Source organism: Amaranthus tricolor, chromosome 8, assembly GCF_026212465.1.
Source record: "Amaranthus tricolor cultivar Red isolate AtriRed21 chromosome 8, ASM2621246v1, whole genome shotgun sequence".
NCBI classification, from domain to species: Eukaryota; Viridiplantae; Streptophyta; class Magnoliopsida; order Caryophyllales; family Amaranthaceae; genus Amaranthus; species Amaranthus tricolor.
Window position 1 is genome coordinate 22,836,583 of NC_080054.1, and position 15,124 is coordinate 22,851,706.

General features: G+C 32.6%; 2 protein-coding genes across 3 annotated transcripts; both read right to left on the reverse strand.

Moving 5' to 3' along the window:
* Window positions 1-649: 649 nt before the first annotated feature.
* Window positions 650-8,718, reverse strand: LOC130820908 (CBS domain-containing protein CBSX1, chloroplastic-like). Its single transcript, XM_057686455.1, has 8 exons — window positions 8,233-8,718; window positions 4,648-4,735; window positions 4,494-4,558; window positions 2,530-2,578; window positions 2,171-2,223; window positions 1,969-2,084; window positions 1,797-1,854; window positions 650-983 (listed from the first exon to the last, which is right to left on the reverse strand). The coding sequence occupies exons 1-8, from the start codon at window positions 8,440-8,442 to the stop codon at window positions 915-917; spliced, it is 708 nt and encodes a 235-aa protein (XP_057542438.1). The 5' UTR covers window positions 8,443-8,718; the 3' UTR covers window positions 650-914.
* Window positions 8,719-9,842: 1,124 nt separating this feature from the next.
* Window positions 9,843-14,816, reverse strand: LOC130820906 (protein IN CHLOROPLAST ATPASE BIOGENESIS, chloroplastic-like). Of its 2 annotated transcripts, XM_057686452.1 has the most exons (11): window positions 14,602-14,812; window positions 13,608-13,691; window positions 13,401-13,475; window positions 13,275-13,317; window positions 13,118-13,175; window positions 12,864-13,028; window positions 12,728-12,790; window positions 12,536-12,630; window positions 12,344-12,425; window positions 10,447-10,557; window positions 9,843-10,362 (listed from the first exon to the last, which is right to left on the reverse strand). In XM_057686452.1, exons 1-11 carry the CDS (start codon window positions 14,699-14,701, stop codon window positions 10,216-10,218), a joined length of 1,023 nt encoding a protein of 340 aa, XP_057542435.1. In that variant the 5' UTR covers window positions 14,702-14,812; the 3' UTR covers window positions 9,843-10,215. The 2 variants fall into 2 exon arrangements, with proteins under 2 accessions (XP_057542435.1, XP_057542436.1); XM_057686453.1 differs by lacking the exons at window positions 9,843-10,362; window positions 10,447-10,557 and adding an exon at window positions 10,798-11,590 and having other exon boundaries at window positions 14,602-14,816.
* Window positions 14,817-15,124: the final 308 nt, after the last annotated feature.

Here is a 15,124-nt window from a genome sequence, read left to right on the forward strand (position 1 = left end):
TTGCAAGAGCACTATTTAGTTATTATCCAAAAGATGGAGAGGAATCATCATTCGATTAATTAGTCGCGAGGCAGAAAAGCCTACTGAAGAGCCTACGATACAAATACCATCATTTCTATAGTCCACCAACGATTTTTGAACACATTATTTGAGTCAAGTGTTCTTCTGCTGAACTTATATTGCCATTTCCATAATTTAGTATCATTACCAAATGGGTCGTCCACTCCTTGTGTTTGAATAGAGGGAAAGAAAGAAAAGAGATTTAAAAGGATGTAAGGATCCTTGTTTGGATAACGTAAAGGGAGGATGCGATTTAGAAGAGAGAGATTTAGAGGAAAAGCATAGACAAATTTTATGAAAAATATAATCTCTTTTAAACAAACAAGGTACATTCTCACTCCTTGTCCTTCACCTTGCTTCCCTTCCCTTTCTCTTCCTTTTTTTTTTCTCGCCTAATTTGCTATCCAAACATAGTATTAATGCTTACGAAGAGGTAAGAAATTTCGGTAAACAGAACTCAACCAACTAACATTGAGCAGACTATCTTAAGCAGAGGTGAAAATCATGTAAGTGAACAAGATAGACGACGTCACAGCAATATCTATTAGAGAATCTATCTAGCATAAATCAAGTTGGAAGTACAAACAAATGGCACTCTAAGATTACAATAGAACTGAATAATGTACTAATTTGCTACATATACAAATCCAAGTGCAATATAATGAATCAACACCTGCTAAAGCTTTCAATTCAATTACATATTTATATAACTTAACTAGTAGATGAAAAAATTATGATGGCAAAGACAAAAATGGATGTTGCACAAGGCAAAGACATGCCGACATTGGTGTAAAATAACAATTCACCAAAAAATTGGTTATCACCTGCCTATCGACTCTAAATCATTGGCCTTTCTACTTCTCGTTCTGACGTTTTATTTGTAGCGCAGCTCTTATGACATTTCCTCTTGTAATGATTCCCACCTAAGAACAAAAGAAATGGCAAAGTGTAAATCTCAAAATCAGAAAGAGACTATCAAAGTAGTAACATCAATTTCGGTAATTGGCTAATTCAACCCCTTTCGACTTATACTTTCTTCTTTTGGTTTAGACAAAACGATCAAGTGGTATATAAATGGCTTTTCAGTCAGATTTTGAAGTTTTTGACGTAAGGAAGAGGCAAAGGGCTAAATGGAACATAAAAAATTAAGTGGCTTCGACAATTTTTTCTAGAAAGAAGGTTATTTCACACACACCAAATCCATCTCTAGATAAACACAATCAGTAGTTCAGTAAAAACAATAATCATGAAGTCGAACACCTTATTTCTTAGTCAATCAGTCAATTCATTGTGGAATTCTTTATCTAGTTGAACCAGCAAAACATTCAGTTGGCAACTTGGCATGTACTAAATGCACATTGAAGCAAAATACCAATCAGACAACTGACAGCTAAAAAAGTTGAATAACTCGAGCCTGTTTCACTGAGCTATTGATAGGAAACCATTACCAATAACATTCCATTACATCAATGTCATTCAAGTGGCTCCGACTGGGCAAACTTATCTTTGAGATAAGAAGAAATTGTTTCCGATTGATCCAATTTCACATGAATAAGTATACATGATTTTTTGAGACATTTAAATATAATCAATTATTATTCAAGACCAAAGAAAAAAATTGGCCTCATGTAAATAGTCAAACTACAAAAGAATTCATAATGCATAAACAAAGAAAATTAGCTTTCAATTTTTTTCAACTAATACGGTGAATATTGCTACTTTATAGTGTAACATACCAATTTTCCGTCAGCATTTAGAACAGGAAGTCGACGATATCTTGTCTCAAGTAATAATCTGTAATTTGGATATAGCGAACAATTTAACATTTTCCCCAACTGACAATAGATTGTAGATGAATAGTTCAAACAACAAATACATACGCAAAAGGTCAAAGAAAATTAACATCACCTAGCAGCATCTTCAAGATTAGTAGTTTCACGAACAACAACTGGGACTTGTGTCATCACATCAGATACCAATTTACCGTTTGTTTTACCAAGTAACCTTTGAATCTCATTGAATACCTGCAATTGGAAAGCGACATCAATATAGGGCATCCATATAAACATAAGATCTAATGAAAATAGCTTCAAAGAGCATCTATACATACTTTCCAAGTACTGTCAACCTCAGGAAACATGCTATTATCTGCCAGTCCAGAACCTAAACAAAACATCAGCGTCAGAATACTATACTAGTGGCATAGCACCTTCAATCAAAGAAAGGAAAACTAATGCAATCATAAAACTCAGAAATTATAATATAAAAAGACAGAACTATTCATCCAATATTACACAATATTTCTAAATTGCCTACCAATATAGTACAAATGAAAAGGGATTAAAACACTCATTTTCACAACTATCAAGATCAAGAGATAATAATGACTCAGCTTCCATCAAATAGTACCACTGATGTATAAAGGAGATTAAAATGAATTCATCAAATTTATAAAATAATATATCTTGCCTGATATGGAATCCAAAGCCAACAGATCATAATCTGAAACTACACCTACCTGTAGACAAAAAGAAGCAAAGGGTTCAAGTCTTCAAGCATATATCAATCTTATAAATTTTAGTGAGCATGCTGCAGTAGAAGTTATACACTTGTATGTTGTCTCTAAAACATCTAACAAGCAATGATGGTAAAACAACGTCAGGGAAGCATCAGTATAACATGCATTCACCAGATATTTAGGCACCCAATAAATGTGGAACCAGTAATATCACTACGCATCAGAAGATATAGCAGCAAGAGTGACAAAGAAATGTTGAGCCAATGTAATCAAATTAGTGAATCAATACTGGAAGGAACCACATTCGTGAATTTAATAACAACTCCATGAACAATCTTGCTAAGTTAATATGAAAACAAGGGATAATAATGATAATAATAACTTCTTATATTTCTCAATAGCGTAATTTGCTATTCACTCATTAAAATGTAAGGGAAAATCAAATCCTCACTCAAATGTCCAATAATAAATAATGAACCACACCTACTTTCCATAGGGAAAAAGCAAAATGCACAAACATTTGTTTAATTGTTTTATAGCAGTGACAGTCCATGTTCAAGAGAACTTGTAGAGAATTGATGAAAATCTTGCAGGGAAATGCAGATTGCTAACATTACTTTAGCAAGGAAATTTAGATTTTTGTGGACGTTTTCAGTTTTTGGAAATTTTCCCATTTAGAAAAGCCAAGATAAGTTTCAGGAAGAAAGAAATATTTTAATAGAAATAGAGGCATGAAATGTAAGGAAAAATGTTTCTTGTTATACACGCTTCCCTGTTAGTAAACCGCCTAACCAAACCTTATCTGACTAAGTTCTGTCTATGAACACCTCATCACCACTAGCCGTGATTTCCATCACAAAATTCATGTTTCAACCTTTAAATATATTACTGGCTCAACTGTAATAGGCTATATCAACAAAAAAGCACTGGGAAGGGGAAACATTGTAGCGAACCCAGTCCATCAACTATCACCAAGGATCCTAACACAATCAAAATGATAGCTGTAGCGTCAAAGAAGTCTTATTGAGCCAATTTATTCATGTTATTGTAGAAAATCAAAATGGGATACAAAAGTGGTATTATTGTAGAAAATAGTTAAATCATTATATTATTCATATTAATTTTTCCAAAAAATTAGTCAAACTTTACACTTCATCAACTCTTCTAAAAAATAGGACCTCATGTCAACATGCAAGTGGCGTTTGGAAAAACAAAAAAATATGAGATCCAGGCTTTCTTGAGCATCTTTGGCTATTTTTTAAATTTGAGCATCCCCAGAGCATTATATTTCTCTCTCCTTTGAGCATCTCTTTTGCGTATCCCGTTGGAGATGCTCTTAAAGAGTCTTGACCTTCAGCAAGTCAATGTATTTTTAGAAGCCTTCAAATTTATCCGTGGGAGAAGATTTGAAGTTTTGCTTATTCTATCCTTCAATTTCTGTCAATCATGTTTCACTATAGCTACATTACTCTACTTTTAAGGAGAAAATAGTATAGCCACACTAAGACACCTTTCCTCCAGATCTACATTCTTAAAAAAAAAAAAAAATCATAAGAAATAAATTCTTCTTCAATCTGAGCAATTGCTATGTCAAAGTTTTGTTCCTTAATTTATATTTCACTTATTTTCAGGGAAAAAAAAAATTCAAATAACTTAATTAGGTTCAAGGTGGATGAGCACACTGCACATATAAGTTGGGGGTTAACAAGGGCTAATAAATTCAGGCTTCAGAGTTCAGGTGCTTTGAATTTTGTTAACAGTGATTTAAAGTTCCATGAAAACACAAAAGACAAAGTCTCATAATAAATTTCTCCAAACTAGCAGATTAAGAGCAAGTAAAAACAAAATAAAGTCCATAGAAAAAAGAGTCAGAATATCAATAAATTAGAAAGATTTTGAGAAAAATGTTTTCTACCAATTCCCAATCATCATTTATCACAGGAAACCCGGTAATTCTGTACTCCACGAGAGTTTCCAATGCTGCATATACATCAAACAAAATGTGTTACAGATTAGCGTCATGATAGAAGGCCATCAGCATATTATAAGAAAACTAACTCAAGATTCACCTTCATCCACTGTCGTTGAAGGTTTTACCACAACTAAATCCTCCTTCTTTGTCATAAAATCACCAACAGTATATACTCCATTTCTCGACTGCAAAAGAAATTAAATTTTATCTTAGTTGTTGTAATAATGCAAAATTTTTGTTACATTTCAAAAAACTGATTAAATCTTAGATGCTTAGTTACTAAATACAGTAGAGAAGGGAATAGGCATAAGCAATTAAAAATGATAAAGGGAAAGATTTGCAATTATTGATTTGGTGAGATGTAGAAGCATTATAATAGAAAGGCATTTATTCTGAAAGAAGTAAAATTCCCTAAAACAGGCGAAGCTATTCATTCAAAGGAAAGGACGATTACACGAAGCCTGATGTAAACACTATTGGAAAAGGTACATTACAGCCTCAGGTAATTTTAGTATCTGGTTTATAGAATAAAGACCGAGTTTGAACTAATCTAAAGCTTTGTTATATTCATTGTAATTTAAAACTGGGAATTTTTGACAAGATCCACGTATCAATAAATTTCAATATAAATAGTGTGAGTGTCCCATAAAACTGTAGAAAGTCCAACTATCACAAACTTAATATCAGTGATCTTACTAATAACACCCAAAGCAACCAAATTTTTGATGTCGTACAAATCACTTACTAACATCTACGGTTCATTTTACTTTTAAAAATCACAGAGGCTCTTATGCCCATTTAGCAATGTTTCTGCTTTATAGAACACCAACTCATTTAAAACCAGTAGCATGCAAGAGAAACAGTATTTGGGAAGTAAGACTGCATGTAATGTCACCCCAGGTTGGTTCAACCAAGATGAACAAAGTAAAATTCTGCTAGATCATCAAATAAAATCATTAGTGCAAACTGCTAAAATGAAGGGGGAAAATAATAGCCAAGTACTAATAAATGTTTCTCTTCTAATAACTTCAATTGCTAAAGATTTCTACCCATATTGCAGCCTTGATAAATGCAATCTCCAACTCCTTGTCTTCACATTTTACATTTAGCATTACTGAAACCACATATTAGCAAAAACCACTCTTAAATAAAATTGCTCTGGAAAATAGCAGAGATGTTCATAAGCGGATCACAGAGCCCAAGAACCCATAAGAATGATAGCATCTAACCTTACCTCCCTCATCAAGACCCATTTGGGAACATTCGATATTGATAATGAATGACACTAAAAGACATGTACAGGATTCAAAATAAAATGCAGAGCAAAAGCTTTTACCATATGAAGAGGAGTCTCTCACATTAACTAGTTTAATAAAAGGGGGCACCCTTGCCAAACTCCAAAGCAAGGAAAATTATCATTAATCTTTAGCCTAATCATCTTTGCTTCTTCTCTTTTACCCTTAATCACTCAAATAAATTAAACAAAACACTTCTTATCTTCTTGTTTGGTTAAAGAGGGTAGCTAGTTATTTAAACATGTTCAACTCGTTCCAAATCACGTCTTTTCTTTAATATATGAAAATAACTTTCTAACGTACATCAAAACTGGCCAAAAAATAGGTCTCACTTCACAATTTCTATCTTTTGGTAGCAGTCAGACTTCCTTTTAATCAACTGCCTTCCTACAGGGGAGTGACTATACTGACTACGCCATCAAAGTTCAATCACAATATCGCCATTTCACTTGAGATGATTCCACCCACTGACCCAACATACGATAAATGTAAAAAACAACACACATATCAAAACCTTCTTCTCATAAACATATTCTTCCATTTATCATGGTATCATAGCAAGTAATCTGACCGGCTGACCCATTGTTTCAAGTTATGGACCTAACATCTCAGTAGGAGTACAGAAACCATCTTTATCCGTATTCTTCAGAATCTCGGACAAATTCATGCCTTTCTACCCCATTTCTTATGAAGCCTTGGCTAACTAGAGGTTAAGGCGCCCTAAAAGGATGAATGATTACTCTACTTCACCTTTAACACCTCAATTTGAAAATAACAAGGCGATACAAAAAATATAATTAGCTTTCCCCTTCGATTCTGATGGACAACACTGGACGTGGATGAAGCAGCAACCACAAAACATTAGTCTATTGCTGTTCAAACACTCAATAACTAGCTTAATGGAAACGACATTTGCATGTCATAGAAGTAGGGTTAAACAATTGCATTAAAATTTTAAAAGCACTAAAGAGCTATAATTCAAATCTATTGATGACTTGTAGTTTTATGGTTATCACATCATTTGTCTAATTCCTAATTATCACAGTCCTTACATTTTCCTTATGTCACAACATCAAGCAACAGACCAAAAATTAATAATTCTGAGTATAATCATAAAAAAATAAGTAGAGAGATTTGATTCCTCTATCTCTTCTTCCCCTAACTATTACCAATCTTGAATCAAGACCCCCCCCCCCCCCCCCCTTTCCTTAAAAATTGTAATCAACTAAACACATGTGCAATAAGCTATTTCCTAGGAATATGAAACTCCAAAGGAAATTAGCTTGCAAGCAGACAACCTCTAAGATTGTTTCTCTCTAGACCTTAAAGATTAATGAGGATGTCTAATAAAATACTTTGGGTAAAAATGGTATACTAAAAAAAATCAACAATATTATTTTAATTGTATAATGATACTTAAAAAGGACGAGTTTGCAAATAGTCAAAAAGGTGGAGCCAGTAGTTGAACAGAGCTAGGAAGACAAATCAAAGGAATAAAAAAACAATTATTGTCATATTGCCATGTATATTAAATATTAAGGTATAAAGAAGCAGAGTCAGATAGGACTAGTTTTACTTGCATTGTAGCTCACATTAGAAAAATTTGTAGTTCCAATATTTAACTCCCTCCATTCTAAGTGATATTCTCATTTCTCATTACATTTGTTGTTTCCATTAAAAAACCTTTCTATTTTCATCTCATAATTTTGATCATATTAACTCTTATTTCTATATATTGGAAAAAATTCTCCTTATTTTTATATAAAACCTCAATATTAATCATATCTATATCTATATCTATATCTATCTATTTTAATTTTATTTTATTCATGCAATCACTACATATTCCTACTTATTAAAACTAATACTCATATAAAATGTTTCCACTATTTACCTTATCATTCCTCCAAACATTTAAGTGGAACAATATTTAAGAAAAGAGGGTTAGTATATATAATGATGTGACAAATCAAGCAATCCTACTGTAATTGTGCGATCAAATTAAACCATTGGTGAATCGAGGACATCTTTGCCGAATCAACTTGACTTTTTTTCTTTTGGGGCGTATGATACATGATACACAATTAGGAAAATGCAGGCCAATATTTCCCTCGTTTAAACCGGTTCAAGCTCTGCTAGCTCATGAAGCCATTTCCTCTAATCAATAAATGCATGCATGATCATTTTATCCCAAAAAAGCAATTGAATCTGAAAAGTTCATCACAGTCCACAAATCTCAAAATAGAAACAAAAGTACACCCAAACTAACAACATAATATGTCAAAATTCAATCAATTCAGAACAAACAAAATCCAATAAATTAATCAAGCGAAAAAAAGTGCCAAAAAAGAAAAACAATAAAAATAAAAGAAAAAAATAATACAGACCGGATTAGAAGTACTCATAACAGTAGTGTTGTTATTAAAGGCGGCGGCTGAGAAACAATGGCGAAGACACAGGCTTCTGTCACCATTATTAGAGTGTTGGAAGGTTCTAGAAGAAGAAGGAATCCTACGGCATAGCTGCAAACTTGGGATCTGACGATTTGGAGAGAGAAAATTCGGAAGTTCAGCAACAATCAATAATTTAGAATCCATTGATGATTTTCTAACCAAAAAATTTCGCGAATCTGTAACAGATAATTTGGGAGGATGAAGAGGAAAGAGAAACAAATTATTATTTATTTATTTATTTATTATTTTCTCTCTCTACTTACTAGTATCTACAGTTGGAAAGTAACTTGTTTATTGATTATAAATAAATAAAAGGAAAAAGGGAAAAGAAAAGGAGTTTTTTACTTGAATAATGTGATTTTTATGACGGACGGTGGCGGCTGGCGGGTGAACAAACGAAATACTCAACAAACAATTCTCACGTGTCGGCGCTAAAGTTGCGTTTGATTTTTGCTATTCGTTTTTTATTCTTTTATAGGAAAGCTACTCTATAACCAGCCCACAATCTTTTATTTTGAGATAATTTTAATAAAATGGTTTATTTGTTAAAAATTATTAAAAAATAATAAAATTTAAATTTACATTTTTATAGAATTTAAGTAATTTAAGCTGATCCAATTAAAACCGTCTAACGATAAAACGATCTCAATAAAAAATTTATGGTACATTAATATTAGTAGTACAAAAATAATAGGAGTAAGTTTTTTATTTGACAAATATAATTAAATATAATATTAGAAAATATTTATAATTTTTAAAATGTACACTAAAAAGCATAGACTAAGTAGTATTTTATGAAAATATTAGAGAAATATATGGATGAATTAAAAAGTTAAATGTTGTAAACTAAAATTACTAAAAAAGAGTTAAGTCAATGAAATATATTTAACAAGACAAACAAAATATTTTCTTTGTAGTTCTTTTTTCTTATTTTGGTAGGAAAATGTCTATTTTCAAAGAATTTCTAGATGTAAGATGTAACTTGTGGAGGTATGAACTCAACCTTGTCTTGACTTTTATTATAAGAATAAAATAATTGCAAATGTAGGTTTTTTTTACAGGAAAAGTTATTTAAATTATTTTACAATTTGCTATTTTTTTATATAATATATTTAATTTTTGATTATTTATAAATAATTTAAAATTTAAAAGTTTTTGCTAGCAGTGTATTGGGGTATTGGTTATCTCTGATATATATTAATTTGACAAAACATAAAACAGTTGGTCTCATGAAAGACAGTCTCATTGACCGTCTCATTAATTTTATAATTAAAATTTACAATTTAAAATAAAATATTTATTCCCAATAACAATCTAATTAATTGATCACCTAGTCATTACATTCTTTCTCCAATTTATATAGTGTTAAAGTATAAAAACAAATAATCTTAGTATAAAATGAGAAAATACTAAAAAAAAAAATGTACAATATTATAATGTGAATTAAATTCATACTAAACTTATTCCCTTTTCAATATTTGCTTCAAGCTCTTTAAAACGATCAAAGTCGTTTTTTCAAAGCCATTGCACAAAAACGAAGGGAGTAACTTTGAAGTACAATCGGAAAACACAACTTAATCAACTATCTTTACAAAAATTTCAGGCTAACAGGAAACACCTGACCAAAAATTCAATACAAACAAAAAATTACTATTTGCTACTCTAAACTAAGTGAGCTTGCCAAGAGCTAACTCGTTGTAAAACAAGGCCAAGTTGTCAGTACAAAAATGACTACAACAAAAGCTCAGCAAATTCCAAATCTCAAATTAGTTCTACATTAGTGATTTGAATTGTTGAATCACAAGCAGACATAAATCATGTCAAACGAAGGTGTAAATTGCAAAACGATGGAGCAAAAGTGCACTCTAGCGTTAACTTGAAGAGCCCAAGATGATTCTAATCGAGAATATCTGCATTTCAAGTTGAGCCATTGTAGGTTATAAATCGCGCCATATCATCCAGACCAGCCTCTTTATAGCATTCAGCAACACGATCCACAAACTCATCCCAATTACCCTCCACCGATGCCAAATCTAGTAAAAATGCAGCTTTATCCAACGCAATCTGCCAACATTAGTAATTTTTGCGTTGTTGAATGTACCAAATGCACATAATTGTATAAAAAAACGAGAGTAACAGTTATTAGACCTCAGCAAGTTCCCTTCCTTTGTTTAGCTCCTCTTCCTTTCCATCTTCAGTTAACTTTTTCTTAACATAACAGATTTGTTCGTCCTTCCATTTTGCTATTTCAGAAATTTCCTGTCAGAGAAGGCTTGTGTGTTGTTAATTGTGATTCAAGAAGATGAAACAGAACGAAAGAAATCTTGAATATATTAGAATGAATTGATGTAAAAGTACAAGAGAAGAGTCCTTTTATATATAGGACAATACATGAGAAGGAGAAAATAACAAACTGAAAAAATTAAACTACAACAAACTCTAATGCTATATATAAGTAGGACCAACTACATTTCTTTAAACCCCCCCCCCCCCCCCGGCAAGCTTGGAACAAAAGTTCTTTAAAATGAGCTGAGGGAAGAATTTTAGTAAAGACGTCAGCTAATTGAGAACGTGTGGGTAAATAAGTAAGTTGTAGTAGTCCTTCAAGAACCATGAGACATGTAGTTGGTCCTACTTGCTGTAAAATCTGTAAACTTGAGAGATACTAGGTAATTTGTCCATCATTAAAATGTGTGATCGTACATTCTCAAATCTTGCATCTATTTTCATCAAGTGTAAAATTCTTGATCACTTTGCATCTCTAGAACTTTCTTGTTCAAAACACACCCATTACAACAAGTACATATTGGAAGAGAAACAACATTATCCATCTCATCCCAAATGCCTTTAATTTGAGTGAAAAAATTTGCTATAGACATGCCTTCTTAGTGTTATATGTTTGATAACTTTTCTTGAAGAAAATATAAATGTGCAGATGAAGGTTGGCCAAATCTTTCCTCCAATTCCTTCCATATCTCGCTAGCAATTTTGTGGTAGAAGACACTTGATGAGATAGATTCATCTAGAGATGAAAAAATCCACCCAATAACCATATTGTTGCATCTTTCCCATGCTTCGCAATCAGTGGATGTGTTGAGTGGTTTAGGTAATGTACCATCTATGAACCCTACTTTGTTCTTGGCTGTTAAGGTGAATAACATGGATCTCTTCCATTTTCCAAAATTTTCTCCATTGAAGGGGATTGAAACCAATTTATCATTGGCTTGATCTGTGGGATGTAGATAGTAAATACTTCCTGGATTTTGCGTAAATTCAGAATTTTGTGCTTTCTCTGAAGAAGAATTGTTGTCACTAATTGCCATATTATGTGCAAGCAATCAAGAATCAAAGCAAAAAAAAAGAGGGTTTAAAAAAAACAGAAAAAAGAACAAGAAAGATAGATGAAGAAGACAAAGAAATTCTCTGTGATTGAAAAAAGAAGAGTATGAGACTTGCGGATTAGTCCCGGTCTGACACCATGTTAATTTTGATTCAAGAAGATGAAACATAATGAAAACAATCTTGAATATATTAGAATGAATTGATGTAAAAGTATATTTCAAAAAAAAAAAATTGATGTATAAGTACAAGAGAAGAGTCTTTTTATATAGAGGATAATACATGAGAAGGAGAAAATAACAAACTGAAAAAATTAACCTACAACAAACTCTAATGCTATATATAATGGACACAACAAGTAGGACCAACTACATTTCTCACGTGTTAATCATAATTCATCTTCTGCAAAAGATGTCAAGGAACCACCTCGACCAAAAACTTAAGCTTGTGGTTGAGGCCCCAAGATATTTTATATACTTTAACATGCCCCCTCACAAAAGAACCCTTTGGGTTAGAAGTATGGATGCAGCTCAGGCCCTCGTCATACCTGACGCTAAATATTCCACTTTAAATGAGGGGTATTTGAGATTCAAACCCGTGACTTCTTGTCATGTTAGCTTTTGATACCATGTCAAGGAACCAACTCAACCAAAATCTTAAACTTATGGTTGAGGCCTAAATATGCAAAGAGGAACAAATTGCATACCTGGTATTTGTATCCCAAAGTCCACCAAGGTGATTTCAGTGCCCCTCTTGCAGCATCTTGTGCTTCTAGGTCACGCCCAGCTCTGTAGAATACATTAAATTTTGATAAAAATTTCTGAAAAGAATTGCAAGATATGTGGTTTTACTTGTTTACATAATTTGTTTGAAGTATATAAGGGAGTAAACGACTAACTTCAGCAAAATCTGAGCATTAAATGCAAAAGGCCGTCCAAAGCCAGGAAAGTGCTGCTTCTTTGCATAGAATTCTCCGGTTATCAAAGCTGTAACCTTGCACAACAAGCAAAAATTAGTTTTTTTTGATAAATTATACAAGAAAAAAACACTTTCACATTAAAAAGTCAGAATCCAACATGAAGGTTCTTACATGATTCCCTTTCTCGAGATGTTGATTAATTTTTCGTTCTAAAACATCAGGAAACACACCAACCTGAGGGAAAATTCTACTATTAGGAGGTTGGTTGTGTATGCCTAGAACATAAACCAATTAGATCTTATATAACCTTTCTTAAAAGGAAGGTATCCAAGTTTGGCAGTTGTGACTCCGCAAAGCTCCCCTTTCTGTACAGTTTTCTAGCATTGTCTGAAACATGAAGTACCTCTCTGCTGCTGTCCTTTGAGCTATTGACATCTTCTTCAACCAACAATCTCTGAATATACTGGTTAACCTGGCTTAATACAGCACATAATTTCATGTTTTATAATTTCATGATTTGCAGTTATGTCATTAAAACAACATCATGCTTACTCCACTTACATTTTTGGCTAGCGGAAAAACACCATGCTTGTGGACTTCAACAACTGGCATATCCATCCTAGAAGCAACGAATATAATCTCATTGAATTTCATTCAATGGAAAAGCAAATGAACAAGAGGAAGAAAAAGGAAAGAAAAAGCAATCAAGAAATGTTACCCAGATGGTGCTGTTGGCCAACGTAGTAGTGAAATCATTACACCTGTCAATTAACATATGTTTTTGGAAAAGTAATCAGTTCATTTTCCCTGGCAAAGGAAATGATCAATAATGACTCTATTATACCTGATCTATTTCTTGACAATGGTATTGCAAGGGGGAAAAGTCCATGCTTATCTCCAGGAGAAATAATAGAGTCCCCTATGGAAATGCAGCAAGATACAGCAATATGACTAAAACGAGACCTTAAATACAGGATGACATGTCTAAAAATCTGACATATAATATATTAGAAGTAAGTGAAATAAAGAACAAACATTGCAACATAGCTACCTCTTCCCCGGAGCATATTCAGTAGATCAGGCAAAAGCTCAGGATGACAAGTCGCAGCTACATCTTTGATGAATGATATGTGTTCTGTATATCAGAGAATATCAGGTTTATCCTTATTTATTATATATGAAAGAAGAGCCTGGTGATGATGAACAAAGAAATGATCAAGTAACCTTCAATGGAAGCCAAAGTTGTTTGTTACATATTACAATCAAGCAAGACGTCAACTCAAAACTTGAGATCTTCTAGGTAAATAGTAATACACCGTTATATGCATTAGCGTCCAGCAAGGATGAATTCAAAGTTTAAACTTTAAATTACAAATGCCGCATGGCCACGAAAATGGCTAAACAATCTGGTTGGGTGTCTCTTAGTAGATAAATTGAATACTAAGAGTGAACTACAACGCAAACACTATATGTCTAATTGTCTATACTAGGAATAGGAGCATAGCCTTTTAAGCTAAGTTTTTTGAGTGTCAAAGAATGTCTTGTTCCAAATATCAACTTTAGGCAAAGGGAAAAATCATAATTGATTTAATGTGATGCATTAATGTCTGATTCTATAAATAGAAATTTCAAGCCATAAAAATTGTTGACCATTTCAGCCATTTTTCAAGTTGATTTTAGCTCAAATATATTCAATTCGGTTCAGTTCTCAAGCGTTAAAGGCAGTTCCAATAAGTATTGCACATCAATCATCATACTCACTAATCGAAAAGTTCTAATAAACTATCAACAAAATTATCTGAACTGATAACGATTACAGAAAAACCATTTTCATATCTATAATAAAGTAATCAACATTCAACACCCTAAGAACTTGTATACTCATAAAATTTCTTAGAAGACTAAGACAGGGTCAGAAAGTATGCATCAAATTAGGCAAATAACATAATAATATGTCAAAATGGATATGAATGTCCAATATTAAGTAACAAAATTAGAGCTATACAGGCAAAATTTAGCAAAATGCGAAGGTAAAATAGGGTTACCTGAGGATGGGGAAGAAAAACTGCGGACAATATTCAAAGTCGGAGAGAAAATGGTGGAGAGTCGTCGCCGGTGGTAAAGTGTGGCGCCGCCGATTCTCATATTTTGCGTCGGAAAATTTTGGATACGAAAAAAGGTAAATGCAAACGAATTTGAGTTGACTCCAAAGTTCAAATGGCCCTTGTTAATCAGGTAACAATAAGACGGTGGATTCAGACAACTAATTACGAATATATTTTATATACCTTTCTTATCTAACTATCTTTTGGCTTTCACTACTTATCCTTCACTATCAACCCTTTATTACTTATCCTTTTTAATAGACCCCACACCATCCTTAATAATCGTGCCCAAGTAAATAGGACAACTAAATTATTTCGGAGGGAGTATAACTTAAGTTGTATTAGAACTCTATGAAATCCACAAGCGAAAAATGGTCGATGTAAACAAATTTCAGTTATTCCCAAATCTAAAGCATAATTCAAATGCCCATTGTTTTTTTTTTATTAGTTTTAGGTCGGAATT

Excerpts from the sequence above, each read along its gene's own strand:
- LOC130820908 (XM_057686455.1), bottom strand. The coding sequence starts at position 8,442 with ATGGATTCTAAATTATTGATTGTTGCTGAACTTCCGAATTTTCTCTCT. Across the intron at positions 4,736-8,232 it reads TTATGAGTACTTCTAATCCG|TCGAGAAATGGAGTATATAC; the intron begins GTCTGTATTATT and ends TTTCTTTTGCAG. Across the intron at positions 2,579-4,493 it reads TAAATGATGATTGGGAATTG|GTAGGTGTAGTTTCAGATTA; the intron begins GTAGAAAACATT and ends TTTTGTCTACAG.
- LOC130820906 (XM_057686452.1), bottom strand. The coding sequence starts at position 14,701 with ATGAGAATCGGCGGCGCCACACTTTACCACCGGCGACGACTCTCCACC. Across the intron at positions 13,692-14,601 it reads TTTTTCTTCCCCATCCTCAG|AACACATATCATTCATCAAA; the intron begins GTAACCCTATTT and ends TCTGATATACAG. Across the intron at positions 10,558-12,343 it reads CTTTGGGATACAAATACCAG|GAAATTTCTGAAATAGCAAA; the intron begins GTATGCAATTTG and ends CTTCTCTGACAG.